Genomic DNA, 14,828 nt, shown 5'->3' on the forward strand with positions numbered 1-14,828 from the left:
CACACACCCTGGTTCCGGGTCCCAATCTTGGAGGAAAAGTGCCTTAGGATTAAGAGTCAGGGGTCCTGAATTCAGATCCCAGCCTGGCGCTCACACAGCCATGCTGCCTTTGGCACGTTTCCTCTCTGAGTCTCAGGGGCTGCAGCTTGTATAATTTACCTTCATTTTTATACACCTCGCAGGGCTGTGAGGACTGAGATTATTTAGTAAAGCACTTCGCACCTGAGGGCTCATAACTGCTGTTGTTCATATTAGTTAAAACAACAGAATTATAGGCAGGTCTCTGGAATATCTCTGGCCTCAAAAGTAAAATGAGAGGCAGATCTCCAGCCTCAAAACTGCTGTGAGAAATCACCCAGCACAAGGTCAGGCATGAAGGAAAAACTAAATGATTGTTGTTATGACCGGCCCTCCAAGAATGACCCCGAGACAGAACCTCACCCTCCAGGTGGGGTCGCTGCTGCCTTCCTGTTAAAACCTCAGGAGCGGGACTTTCCTGGTGGTTCAATGGCTAAGACTCCATGCTTACCATGCAGGGGATCCAAGTTCAATCCCTGGTCAGGGAACTAGACCCCGCATGCTGCAATGACAAAGATCCTGTGTGCCGAAACTAAGACCCAGCACAGCCAAATAAATAAATTAAAAAAAAAAAAAAAAAAAAACCACCTCAGCAGCCCTCACACCCCATCTTATCTGGTAACCAGTTGACACACTGTGGCCAGGTGCATAATGCCTTCTGCTGTTTGACTTTTGCCTGGCTTTCCACCCTGTTTCTCACTATACCACCCCTTCCTCTCATGGGCCAGACACACCAACCACTGTTATCTCTTAAACTCCCCACCCAGCTTCCTGTGTCTGTGTCTTTGCTGTTCCCACTGCCAGGAATGCTGGAGCCTCCCAGTGAGGCCCAGCAAACATCTCTGTACACAAAATGAGGTTCAATTGTCCCCCACTTCCTCTCGGGTTCCTGGACCCACCCAGACTCCTAAGCACGTCCTCACTTCTATGCTGTCTTACTGGCCTTGGTTTATAGTCCATCTTCCCCCGGAAGACCAGGACATTAGCATTTCTACCCCCAATGCCTTAAACAAAGCCGAGCAAAGAGCCAGCCCTTAGGAAGTAGTAGGCTTCCCTGGTGGCTCAGGTGGTAAAGAGTCTGCCTCCAATGCAAGAGACCTGAGTTTGATCGTTGGGTCAGGAAGATGCCCTGGAAATGGGGATGGCTACCAACTCCAGTATTCTCGCCTGGAGAATTCCATGGACAGAGGAGCCTGGCTGCTGCTGCTGCTGCTGCTAAGTCGCTTCAGTCGTGTCTGACTCTGTGAGACCCCGCCAGGCTCCTCCGCCCATGGGAGGAGCCTGGCAGACTGGGCTAAAGCGGGATCCATGGGATCGCAGAGTCGGACAGGACTAAGTGACTAACACTTTCACTTTAGGAAGTAGTTGGTGACTGAATGAATGACCCATGAATCTCACCAGTGCAGCACCACTGTATCCTTCCAGAGACATTATACTTCTAGCAGTGCTGACTATGCGTGTGTGTTAGTCACTCAGTCGTGTCCGACTCTTTGCAACCCCAGGGACTGTATCCTCTATGGAATTCTCCAGGCAAGAATACTGGAGAAGGTTGCCATGCTCTTCTCCAGAGGAATCTTCCTGACCCAGGGATCAAACCCAGGTCTCCTGCATTAGCAGGCAGATTCTTTACCACCTCAGCTACCAGGGAAGCCCAGTACAGACTAGGACTGCATTTTCAGTCATTTCCCAAAGCTTCATTATACTAGCAATTTAGGTGAAGTTGGGGCTCAACTGAATTTCTCAAATCCGTCCTACACTTACTGAGTGTAGCTGAATTTCCCAATGTTTCTTATATGTGCATAGATGTTTTTAAAGTATAGGATTTAGGATTCCATCTAATTACTTCCTATCTAGCTATTTTATCTTTTTAAATATAAATTTATTTATTTTAATTGGAGGTTAATTACTTACAATATTGTATTGGTTTTGCCATACATCAACATGAATCCACCACAGGTATGCATGTGTTCCCCATCCTGAACCCCCCTCCCTCCTCCCTCCCCATACCATCCCTCTGGGTCTTCTCAGTGCACCAGCCCCAAGCATCCAGTATCATGCGTCAAACCTGGACTGGCGATTCGTTTCATATATGATATTATACATGTTTCAATGCCATTCTCCCAAATCATCTCACCCTCTCCCTCTCCCATGGAGTCCAAAAGACTGTTCTATACATCTGTGTCTCTTTTGCTGTCTCACATACAGCATTATTGTTACCATCTTTCTAAATTCCATATATATGCATTAGTATACTGTATTGGTGTTTTTCTTTCTGGCTTACTTCTAGCTATTTTATCTTATCTACTGTATCTTTTAAGCCAATTTATATGCTGTAGAGATGAGGTGATGTAGAAATGTTTTTAAAATATTTAATGTAAGACTCCCATTAATAACTATTTTTCATAACAATTTTTAATTGACAGACTTTAAGAGCTATTTTAAAGATAAGATTTTATTTTTAAGATACATTTTAACAACTTGATATTAAAATCTCACGTTGAACTTTGCCCCTTTATCCTGGCTCATCACCATTTCTGGGGGAGGGCTTGGTTCAGCCACCCAGCAAGTGACCCTTGCTTGTCACAGATATGCCTGTCTGCATTGGTATTGTTGATACCAAGGTAGAGATATTGAGTGTGTGGGTGGCAGAGACCTTCCTCCAGCTCTCCAGACATACAGGGTCAGATTTCTACTCTTTGGATATGGCTCAATCAAGTCTGCCCACCTCCCCTAAACCTGTGTTTCCTTCTGATATGCTACTAGTCTTTTGTTGAAACCCAGACACTCAGCTCTTCTGCTGGTTCCCCAACTTAACCCACCTAAAAGGCAGCAGTTGGTCCAGACACTCATTCCCAGTTGCAGCAGACATGCTTGCTAGTCTACCCTAGGTCTTCTATATCCCCTTTCTTACTATCAGAAACCTGATTTTTTTTTTTTAATCAAGGAGGCAATGTGCGCAGCTGAAATATTCTATTTCCCAGCTTCCCCTGTAGAAAGAGATAGCCATCATGTGACAGTGTCCAGCCCACGTCCAGATATGACCCTGGAGAGAACATCTTTTCTGGAAAAGGAAAAGGCAGTGCCTCTCTAGAAAGAAAGCCCTTTCCCCTCCTTCCTGCTGGAACTGTTGTGCCTTCTCATTGCATCCTCATGCTCGGGAGGTGGAGTGGGCAATATCCCCATTTTACAGAGGATATTGAAGTTCAGAGAAGCAAACTGACTTTCTCAAAGTCGTGGGGCTCAGACTGCTCCTATGTGAAAACCGAAGGAGCAGCCAATTCATTCCATTACTAACTTGTCTTTTTCCCTTTCTGGCCAGGCTGCCAGGAAGCTCAGCACCTAATGAGGAAGCTCAATCATGGCCGGTATGGACTCTTACCACGTGTGCTGTGCCACCCCTTTCCTTCCCCTGTCCTCACTGCCTGTCTCGAGACTTGAATGAGCGATCCTTTCTTATAAGTCATCTTGAAGCCTCTTTAGGAAAAGACAGGGGCTGGGAGACAGAGTTATCTTTCACAGCCTCCCCAGATCTTCTCTCCACTCTGCTCTGGGCAGAGGGGCACATCATGAAGACAACAGGGGTGGGCTCTCTGGTTTCTGATTGGGTTTGGCAAACAGGACACACCAGTAGGAAGCAGTGAGGTCACAGTCTTCCCTTATTAGGCATTTCCTCTGTAGGGCTCTTCCCAAGAAGCACTCCTTCCCTTCTTGCTCGAGGGGAGAGGAGCTGAGCTCTCCATAATTAGCCCAGGGCACTACCCTCTCCCTTCCTGGTTCCTATACTATCCACATCTTTGTAAACTGTCCCTTTATCAAATCCTCAAATAACCTAAACTGAGTGTTTCCTATCAGGGCCATCTTACAGGCTGAATGTCTGTGTCACCACCACCCCCACCACCACTAAATTCATCTGTTGAAGTTCTAGCCCCTAGTGTGATGGTGTTTGGACATGAGGCCTTGGGGAGTAACTAGGTTTATATGAGGTCACAGGGTGGGGCCCTCATGATGGGATTAGTGCCCTTAAAAGAAGAGGGCTCCTTGGAAGGAAAACCATGACAAACCTAGTCCACATGTGCCTGCGAGCAAACTCTCTTCAGTTGTGTCCAACTCTTTGCTACCCCATGGACTGGAGCCCATCAGGCTCCTTTATCTATGAGATTCTCCAGGCAAGAATACTGGAGTTGCCGTGCCCTCCTCCAGGGGATCCTCCCGACCTGGGGTTGAACCCAGGTCTCCTGAGGATTCTGTATTGGATTCTTTACCACTGAGCCACCAGGGAAGCCCTAGACAGAGTATTAAAAAGAAGAGACATCACTTTGCCAACAAAGGTCTGTATAGTCAAAGCTACGGTTTTTTCAGTAATCATGTATGAATGTGAGAGTTGGACTATAAAGAAAGCTAAGCACCAAAGAACTGATGCTTTCAAATTGGTGCTCTGGAGAAGACTCTTGAGAATCCCTTGGACTGCAAGATCAAATCAGTCAGTCCTAAAGGAAATCAACCCTGAATATTCATTGGAAGGACTGATGCTAAGCCTGAAGCTCCAATACTTTGGCCACCTGATGCAAAGAGCCAACTCACTGGAAAAGACCCTGATGCTAGGAAAGATTGAGGGCCGGAGGAGAAGGGGGCAACAGAGGATGAGATGGTCGGATGGCATCACCGACTCAATGGACATGAGTTTGAGCAAGCTCCAGGAGAAAGTGAAGGACAGGGAAGCCTGGCGTGTTGTAGTCTTTGGGGTCAGACATGACTTAGCAACTGAACAACAACAAAGAAGAGGGAGGGAATCTCTCTCCATGAGTAGGCATCAAGGAAAGGCCACGTGAGCACATTGCAAGAAGGTGGTATCTCCAAGCCAAGGGCACTCTCACCAGACATGGAATCTACTGGCACCTTGCTCTTGGACTTGCAACCTCCAGAACTGTGAGAAATAAATGTCCATGGTTTAAGCCACGAGTCTATGGTATTTTGTTACAGCAACCCAGCAGACCAGACAGGCCTGGAACACAGAGTATGAGAAAGTACACTGATCTTTCAAGAAAGACCTTCTTGTGGGAATTCCCTGATGGTCCAGTGGTTAGGACTCCTCACTTTCACTCCCAAGGTTCAATCCCTGGTTGTGGAACTAAGATCCCCCAAGTTGCTTGGTGTAGCAAAAAAAAACACTTCTTGTGGTCCCTAAAAATTCTGTTCTCCCTCCCATTTCATCTCAGTGGAGTTTGGCTCAGTGTCTCATCACCTCTCACCTGCACCTCACAGCCTCGTCCTAATTGGGTTCCCTGCTTTGTCCCCAATACCTCTGTGCCACTGCCTCCCTCCACTGCCCGAGCTCCAGACAGGTGTAGACATGAAATAGATGTGGTGACAGCAGGCCCCCAGGGGCCACATGTGTGTCATACTCAGCCCTCTCCAGGAAGGAGAATTTGGGAACATCAGTGCAGGACCATCACATAAGCTGTCAGTTACACTGTGATGGATAAAATGAAAGCAGAAAAAAAATAAAATAAAATGAAAGCAGAGGAAACAGCATGGGCCGAGATCAGGCGTCAAGAAACAGCTTTGGAAGATGCTGGCTGCAGGAACAGGGGAGGGGAGGCAGGCAGGGGCTGGGCCGGGCCCACCACAGACCAGAAAGGAACCTGGCCTCCAAGCCATAGGCCACATGGAGTGTTCTGCTCAGGAGAAATCAGCCAGTGCTCATTAAGGCTGCATGGGGGGGTTGGGCAGGGAGCATAGGCTGTAGGCTGAGAGGCCAGCAAGGAGGGTCCCCATTGAAGAGATAAATATGGCCTGGTGTCCTCCAATCCCTTTCACCACTTTCACTTTTCACTTTCATGCATTGGAGAAGGAAATGGCAACCCACTCCAGTGTTCTTGCCTGGAGAATCCCAGGGACGGGGGAGCCTAGTGGGCTGGCAACTATGGGGTCGCACAGAGTCAGACACGACTGAAGTGACTTAGCAGCAGCAGCAGTCCTCCAAAGGGGGGACTCACCTCTAGTCAGCTCTTCACCCCTCCTGAGGTTTCGAGTTATATGTATTAATTAAATCAACTCCAGCTCATGGATGCTCCTTTCTTTCCGCTTCTCCCCTCTCCTGCCTTTTCTACACACAAGGTGGCCACAGACACTCAGGAACCAGCCATCGGAGTACCAGGCTAAGGGAGCTCCGTCCCCCTCGATCCTCTCCCTCAAACAAACTCCATCAGATCAGTGTGTTAGTTTTATTTTCTTTGCTTTGGTCTATACAAAAAAAAAAAAAACCAATAACCAAAAACATAAAGCGATCATAATAAAACTCTGCTGGGACCTCCCTCAGCCCCCAGCACCCATGTGCAGGAGGTGGTGGTGGGGAGTTTGAAATAGGAAGAGGAAGAGAAAGCCCCTCACCGCACACCAGAGGGGTCAGCCAAGAGCACTTCTCGGGGGTCAGCTAGGGTAGTTGTGTTGGCGGGAGGAGGGTTCCAGGGCACTGTCCCCAAGCTCCCCTAGGAGAGGCCAAAGCCAACTGAGTGTCCTGGGGCGGGGACAATCTCTCCATGTCTCCCCCCCATCTTCCCAGAGGATCCCTGAACTTTCAAAGACAAGCTTTGGATTCTGGGCCTTTTGGCCTTGAACCTGGGGCCTGGAGATCCCGGGGGCTCAGCACAGTTGGAGTTCAGTGACCAAATCAGAAGCCAGAGCTGTGGGGCCCAAGCCACTGGAGACGGGCACCCTGGGAGGAGGCGGGAGCTTCGGTGGAGGGGGGACAAGGTGGGTGCCTCGAGTCTTAAGTTTTAGTGCCAGGGCCTCAGGGGTGGGAATGGGGTATCAGGCCCTGGACCCACAGCCCAGAACAGAAAAGCAGGAGCAGATCACTATCCCAAGAAAGACCCCACAGAGGACCTCTGGAGGCACGGGGCTCGGCAGGAAGTTGCAGCCCTGCTGCCCAGGTTCAGGCACTTGGCTATCTGGCCCCATCACCTGCACGGAGAACCTCTCAGATGGGGAACCGCACCTGGTGGGGTTGGGAGGGAGCAGACACAGACACAGGGGTTAGGCCAGGTCCATGGCCCTTGGAAGCTCATGCCACTCCTGTGTCACCCACCCGCCATCTACAGAAGGGGCAGGAACTCGGTGCCCAGAGCAAAGATAATAGAACAAGGCAGGCAAGGCATGCCTTCCCTGGGGCAGCTCAGCACCCAGAGGCCCCATGCTTGCTCCCCCTTAAAGGAGCCAGGGTTTCAGGGAAAGCCTGAGAGGCCTCCCGTGAGAAGGAGGTCGTAAGGGAAGGGAAGCCCAAGTCTCAGCAGCCCACAGGGGGAGAGAGAGCTGCAAAGCAGGGGGAGGGGGCGCCATACTAGGGTCCGGGCAGCTAGGCCAGCATGTGGTCTGCAGTTGGGTAGGGGGGCCTGAGGCCGTCGCTGTAGGTGTCAATGGGATAGTCCCCATCCATGTCCATGTGCATCTCCAGTGGGTCCATGGGCACGTCGCTCGAGTACATGGGGCGGTAGGTGGCGTCCATGTCTGGCAAGGAGAAGGGTCTCAGGCTATTCTGCGAGGGTCTGGACAGCCCTCAGCCACACCTTCCACCCCTTCTTGCCCCAGTGGGCTGGACCCCCCCACCCCCACTGAGGGACCTGGACTTCAAGTCAGGGACCTGGCCAGGAGGTGGTGTGAACACTACAGTGACTGTCACTAGTCCTTTGGCCCAGTGGACAAAAAGCTGCTCCCTCGCTCACACACACCCACACAGGACGCCCCTGTGCCCCAGCACTCCAGGGTCCTGTGCAACTCTGCACCCACTTACCATCAGCATAGGGTTCATTCATGGGGATCATGCTCTGGGCCTGAGGACGGAGACAGAGAGAAACATTAGGGGAGAGGGGAACGGAGGAAACACACTCTGGACTGGGGCGGGAGAGGTGGGGAGAGAAGAGCAGCAAGAGATGTTTCTCTTGAGGAGCCAAGGAGGTCTTCCCTGGTGGTCCAGCGGCTAAGACACTTACAATGCAAGGGGCACAGGTTTGATCCCTGGTCAGGGAGAAGGCAATGGCACCCCACTCCAGTATTCTTGCTTGGAAAATCCCATGGACAGAAGAGCCTGGTGGGCTGCAGTCCATGGGATCTGAAAGTCGGACACGACTGAGCAACTTCACTTTCACTTTTCACTCTCATGCATTGGAGAAGGAAATGGCAACCTACTCCGGTATTCTTGCCTGGAGAATCCCAGGGACAGAAGAGCCTGGTGGGCTGCCATCTCTGGGGTCGCACAGAGTCGGACACGACTGAAGCAACTTAGCAGCAGCAGCAGCAGCAGCAGCAGGGAACTAAGACCCCACATGCTGTGCAACCAAAAAACAACAGATAAAGGGGGGCCAAAGGAAAAGCAAAGACCCTTTGGAGGCACCTGCAGCATTAGAGCAGCCCTGGGGAGGGGAGTGTTGGGGAGAGGACTAGAGAACAGGTGTCAGGAGCGGCCCCACACAGGATCAGGGCAGCCGTCAGCCTGTAACAGCACCTTTGTGCAAGTTAGGGAAAGGCACTCCTGCCCCAACACTTTATATCAGTTTGAACATAAAATTGCCATTTTGTAGGTCAAAAACAGTAGATGGTCCAACCTATTACTTTCATCTGCTGGAAATTGTCATAAATGATTCAATTATAAAATTAAAATCTATTGGGAATTCCCTGGCAATCCAGTGGTTAGGACTCTGCATTTCCACTGCAGGGGGCCCAGGTTCAAACCCTGGTCAGGGAACTAAGGTCCCCCATTCGGCATATTAAAGAAAATAAAATAAAATCTATGAGGCTGACAAGATGGTAACACCCCCCACAACACCCCTGACAAAGTGCTGTCCTTGTACAGTACCCAACTTGCACAGCCAGACACTGCGACCCAGCCCAGGATACTCACAGCCTCCCAGGCGGCAGGGTCGTGCTTGAAGAGGGAGTTAGTGAGCTCCACAGACACCCGTTTGCGGTAATCTGGGTTCTTGTCCTCGGAGATGCGGAACAAGACGGCAGCGGCGTAGGTGGCTGAGCAGGGAAAGGACAGGCCAGGAAGGTCAGGTGCTTGCCTCCACCTCCCCCAGCCTCCCTCCTCACCCTCCTCGGCCCTTTGCGCCCAGCCCAGCGCCTCACCGGTGCCCTCATTGCGCGAGTGCAGTAGCTCCATGAGTGGGGCCGACGCGCCCTCCGCGTCAATGGCGTCCGCCGCCTCCTTGTCCTGGGCCAGCTCGCACAGCACCCCGGCGGCCACGCGCTGGATGTTCTCCACCGAGGAGTAGAGGAGCTGGGGCGAGGGGCGCGGGCGGGGCGTGAGGCGAGCCAGCAACACACCTCACCACCCTGCCAATCTCGGCCTCCCATTTTCGGATATAACTCAAGCCCATAGTAAAAAGTGTGAAAAGTCTAAGTAAAATCTAAAGAAAGGAAACGCAGGGAATTCCCTGGTGATCCAGTGGTTAAGACTCTGTTTTCAGTACTGGGGCGTGGGTGCAATCCCTCCTTGGGGAACTAAGATTCTATAAGCCTTGAGGTAAGGCCAAAAGATTTTTTTTTAATTCTTTTAATTTAAAAAAACCAGCCACAACCCCCTACCCAGACACAGCTTCTTTCCATTGGTTTTTCATCATAGTCATAAACACGTATTTGATTCTTTTTTTTAAGACTTTTTTTGATGTGGACCATTTTTTCTTTAATTTGTTACAATATTGTTTCTGGTTTATGTTCTCTTGTGTTGTGTTTTGTTTTGTTTGACCTCCAGGCGTGTGGAATCTTAGCTCCCCAACCAGGGATCAAACCTGTACCCACCCTGCGCTGGAAGGCGAAGTCTTGACCAGTGGACCACCAGAGAAGTCCCTGATTCCTGTTTTTTAATTAGACGTTGTAGCATAAAGCATTTTCCCATATTATTCAGTAACTTTTCCTTAAAAATCTATGAGTTCAGGGACTTCCCCAGTGGCCCAGTGGCTAAGACTCTGCTATCCCACTGCAGGGGGCCTGGGTTTGATCCCTGTTCAGGGAACTAACTGCCAGCCTGAGAAGAAACATGGCTAAAACACACAAAAAAATTATGAGTTCATACTGGTACTCAAGAGAGAAGGAGAATGCTACAAAGCAAAACAACAATGGAAATTAAAAAACCTCATCCATCACAAGTGGAAGTAGCTACCAGCACAAGTTCCTTACACTGAACATTAATAATTAAAGGGAAAAAATTCAAAAACTGAAAATTCTTCGACACCATTGTCTATGTCCACATGATATAATGGACCATTCTTTTTTTAACCATTCTCTTATCACTGGACAGTCAGTTAATTTTCAGTTATTGTTAGTAACAGTGTGACTGTCAGCTGCACATATACATTTATACCACATTTTAAATTACATTATTTCATAGAGAGTCCCAGACCTGTACTACTTGATCAAAGAATACCAGTATTTTCAAGGCTGTCTATACACATCACAAAGTTGCTTCCTGGAAAGGTTTTACCACCTTAGCTTCCCACCAGCAGAGTATAAGACTGCCCATTTTATCGCATCTTCACCAGCACAAAGCACTCCCATTTTTTTTTTTCTTTGCCAATTTGATAGTGGGAAATGGGCTCTCCCTGCAGGATAAGCTTCATTTCTTTTAAACCCCTGGGGTTGATAGAGCACTGTTTGTTTATGAACCACCTGGGAATTACATGTGCCTCTCTGTAGATAACTAGTGAGGTTTAATATTAATGAGATATTAAAGATATTAATATGAAAGATATTATATGAAAGATATTAAACTCTTGTCTGTAGCGAGGCTTGCAAATATTTTTCCAGTTTGTTGTTTACTTTTCAATTATGTTAGGCTATTTCTGACATTAAAACCTTAATGTTGTTTCTGACATTAAGAATACTTGCTGTTTTCGTTTGTGGACTCTTCCTTTACCTCTGAGCTTGGAAAGCCTTTCCCATGTTGGAATTTGCTAAGTGATCATGTCTGGTGTGGCCACTTTTCTCCAAATGCTTCCAAAGACGTCTTGATGCTCGGCCCAGACTGCCTCAAACATTCCCATTTCAGCAGTGGGGAAAAGCAAGTGTTGGGGGAAACCTCTCCTGCCCACCTGCCCTAGACTCACCTGCACAAACAGGGGGATGGTGTTGAGTCGGAAGATCTCCATGCGGTTCATGGGATCCCGGGCGAGGATGTGCAGGGCTCCAGTGCAGCCTTCCACAATCTCCTCCATCCTCACGCCATCCTGCACGAGAGGAGCCATTGGGGTATAGCAACTGTGAGCCTAGGGAGTGGTCACCCCCGGCCAGGACACTGGCAAACCTCACTGGTCCTTGGAGTTGGCCTCAGTCGCAACTTGCCCCCCAGTCACGCACTCATGTGCAGACACGTTCACACAGAAGGCAGCCAGACTCTCAGGGCGGGCGGTCACAGGCCCCAGCAGCTCACTTACCGTGTAGGGCTGCTGTGTGCCAGCAGCCACATGGCGCTGGGCATCCTGGTGGGCCTTGACCAGCAGTTGGACAAGGCGGGGAATGACCGCTGCCTCCTGCAGTGGGGCATGGTTGGCTGGGCACAGGGCCAGATTCCTGATCAGGCCAATGGTTGCCTGGCAAGAAAAAGGGCACCCGTCAAGGGCATTTCGTGGACATCTGGAGGATCCCACTTCTCCAGCAGCATCTCCTCCTTCCCCCTCATCTCTTCTCCCCCAGGCCAGCCGTGGATGTGCTGGAATTCCTCCAGAGAATGACGCTTCTCCCAGCCCATGCCCCTTATTCCATACGATCTGTTGGTCCTCATGTCAGACTCTAATAGCCCTTGCTAAAATGCTACTCCATTCCAGAATATTCCACCAGCCCCCATGCCTTGACCCTCACCCCTGTTCCCTCTCTCTTAACGCTCCCTCACGGACAATATAGTCTTGCTTTTCTGATGGTTCCCAAACTCTGATTATCAGGGAGTCCTCGCTCGGGTTGACCCGAAAGCCTCCTGCATTGGTGACACTCACAATGTAATCCAGCTGAAGCAGTGGGATCTGGAACGAGGTCTCTGGCCCAGGCTCCTACCCTGCCAGCTGGCTCCAGTGCCCTCTGACAAGACCCCATCTATAGTCGCTCCCTCACTCTCTGCAGCAGGTGTCACACACCTATAGCTCTGCCCTGGCTCACCCTCCCCTCCCCTGTCTGTGGCATGGAACTGGCACATCTGTCCTCTTCCCAGGCAGCCTCCAGGTTCCCTGGCTCCCAGTGGCAGACCCCGAGTGTCCCCAGAACCCTCTCTACCCTCTGTGTCTTTAGCATCCTTCTTGAGTTTGAGCAGGACGCATGACACCTGACACCCTTCCATCCACGTGTGGCCAAAGGAACAAGTTCCTGAGTATGGGCTGAAGTGGTCTCACTTTCTGATCACTGCCAGCCCTTCAGGGCTTCTCCACGTCTCCAGGGCTAGAATGTATAGATGAGGGTGACCTCACCCATCCATTCATATGAGGACGACTTTGAACATCCAGACCCTCTAGCATAACGACTGTACCCCGTGGACCACCAGAATCACCTGGGGGCTCGTTAGAAATGCAGAGTCTCAGGCCCACCCCAGGCCTACCGAATCTGAGCCTGCAGTTGAATTGAGACTGCCCAGGGAGGTCCTGTGCGCCTTCAACTCTGAAGCTCTATTCTAGCTGATGGCCGAGCTACAAGATAGGATTCTGGGTCTCGGGAGCAGGGCCACCATGGACTGTGGAGGCTCTAATCCTGTCTTCGGGGCTCCTCCCCTCGCCTGGCCCCACCGGGCAGCGGGCGGTACCTTAACCAGTGGCCACTGGTTGGGCTGGTTGAGCAGCTTGACGATGGCCGGGATGCCATAGTTGAGACGCACGGAGTTCTGGGCCATCTCAGCCTCCGGGTGGCGGCTGGTGAGGTGGCGCAGGGCGCAGACGGCGGGCTCCGCGATGTCGTCCTTGTCGCCCGCACGCAGGATGGCGTGGATGAGCGCCTCCACGCCACTGTTCTGCGTCACCAGCGTCTTGTTCTTGCTGTTGTTGCATGTCAGGTTGGACAGAGTGCCCGTGGCACAGGTGAGGACATTGACATCATCCACGCTCAGCTGGTTCACCAGAATCTTCAGCACGCTCTCCAGGCCCTCCTGGGGTTGGGGAAAGCAGTGGAGAGTGAGGGAAAACCCCAAGCACGGGGCTTCCAAGTATGTCCAGGGGAGCGAGATGGCCTCAGTGGGGGTCTCCAGCCCACTCAGTACAGACTCCGTGGGCCCTGAGAATCTTCAGTCCCACAATCCTGCCGACACCCCGTGAGACGGCAGTTCTACCCATGGAGGATCTGGGGCTGAGAGAGGTTGAGGGCCTGGCTCACAGACTCACAGCTCATGGGCCAGATCTGAACCCAAGCCTATTTCTAAGCCCCATGCTCTCTTCTCCAGCCCCTTCGACTCCTCCTCTGGGTCCTCACACCCGACAGGGCTCGACTCAAGCCAAGGGAGGCCCCTGGGCCAGAATGAAGTTGTTGAGCCATGCTTCAGTGGCCCACTTGAACCACTTTTATATGCTTCTTCCCTTTCTGAGCCTTTGCTGTTGCACACTCAGTGGTCCCCAAGCCAAATCTGCCTTCAAGAAACATCCCTAAGCAAGAAACCTCATTTCTCCCAGGGAGAGCCATGTGGGCCTTGTGGCAGAATATGAAACCCCAGGCGCTGGGGACAGACAGTCCTGAGTTCAAATCCCAACTCTGCTGTCTATTAGCCATGACCAAGGCCATTTCTTAACTCCCGGAGCCTGTTTCTTTCTTTTCGTTCTATGAAAAATTTCTTTTTTTAAAATTTTTATTTTTTCTTGAAGTACAGTTGAAAATGTTCTTTTTTTTAATTTTTATCTTATATTGGATATAGTTGAAATTTTTAAAATATTTTTATTTTATACCGGAGTATAGTTGATCAACAATGTTGTGTTAATTTCAGTTGTACAGCAAAGTGATTCAGTTATATATATATGTATCTATTATTTTTCAAATTCTTTTCCCATTTAAGTCATTACAGAGTACTGAGCAGAGTTCCCTGTGCTATACAGTAGGTCCTTGTTGGTTATCTATTTTAAATATATCAGTGTGCACATGTCAATCCCAAACTCCCAATCTATCCCTGCCCCCCAATCTTCACCCTAGTAACTATAAATTCATCCTCTAAGTTTGTGAGTCTGTTTCTGTTTTACAAATCTGTTCGTTTGTATCATTTTTTTGAGTCTGCATGTAAGTGATATCATATGATATTTGTCTTTTCTCTGTCCAACTTACTTCACTTAGTATAATAACCTCTAGGTCAATCCATGTTGCTGCAAATGGCATTATTTCATTCTTTTTAATGACTGAGTAATATTCCACTGTATATATGTACCACTTGAGCCTTTGTTTCTTCAGCTAATAACTAGCCCCACACTCTACCTCCAGGTACTCAAAGGGGTAAAGAAGCCAGTGTCCCAGGTGCTTAACTGAGCCTAGAACGTGGGGGGTTCTCAATAAGCAGCCTATTGATGTAATTCTTAGCAACGACAAACAGATCTAAAGGAGGAGCCAGAAGACTTGTCCCGAAACTGCATTTTTCCTTAAGTTGTTTTTAGCCACCAGGGCCCCCAAGCCATTGCCTGCACACTACTGCTCCCTGCCCAACGTCAAGCGCATAACTGCTCCTCTGGTACCAACTGAACCCCAGCTTGGAACCATCAGCCCCTTTCCTCTAGCTCTCTTCCAAAACCCCTCAGAGGGATTAGAGCCTT

The 14,828-nt window shown here is 49.9% G+C and overlaps 1 protein-coding gene and 1 non-coding gene across 9 annotated transcripts in view; one reads left to right on the forward strand and one right to left on the reverse strand.

Annotated features, from left to right (window-relative positions):
• Positions 1–6,288: 6,288 nt before the first annotated feature.
• JUP (junction plakoglobin) overlaps positions 6,289–14,828 on the reverse strand; it is a 36,152-nt gene continuing 27,612 nt past the window's right edge. For 6 of the 8 annotated variants that reach the window (XM_060395605.1, XM_060395608.1, XM_027974516.2 and 3 more), the window contains exons 8-14: positions 12,854–13,192; positions 11,505–11,660; positions 11,178–11,297; positions 9,202–9,352; positions 8,975–9,096; positions 7,868–7,907; positions 6,289–7,584 (exon numbers count right to left, since the gene is read on the reverse strand). In XM_060395605.1, coding sequence (XP_060251588.1) covers positions 7,433–7,584; positions 7,868–7,907; positions 8,975–9,096; positions 9,202–9,352; positions 11,178–11,297; positions 11,505–11,660; positions 12,854–13,192 — 1,080 coding nt within the window. In that variant the 3' untranslated portion in view covers positions 6,289–7,432. The remainder of the gene's footprint in view (positions 7,585–7,867; positions 7,908–8,974; positions 9,097–9,201; positions 9,353–11,177; positions 11,298–11,504; positions 11,661–12,853; positions 13,193–14,828) is intronic. The other 2 variants (XM_060395606.1, XM_027974517.2) reach the window with 1 other exon arrangement.
• On the forward strand, positions 8,746–8,818 carry TRNAG-UCC (transfer RNA glycine (anticodon UCC)). The gene has a single exon. It is a non-coding gene; the product is annotated as a tRNA-Gly (tRNA).

The sequence above is a fragment of the Ovis aries genome, chromosome 11, assembly GCF_016772045.2.
Source record: "Ovis aries strain OAR_USU_Benz2616 breed Rambouillet chromosome 11, ARS-UI_Ramb_v3.0, whole genome shotgun sequence".
In the NCBI taxonomy this organism is placed as follows: Eukaryota; Metazoa; Chordata; class Mammalia; order Artiodactyla; family Bovidae; genus Ovis; species Ovis aries.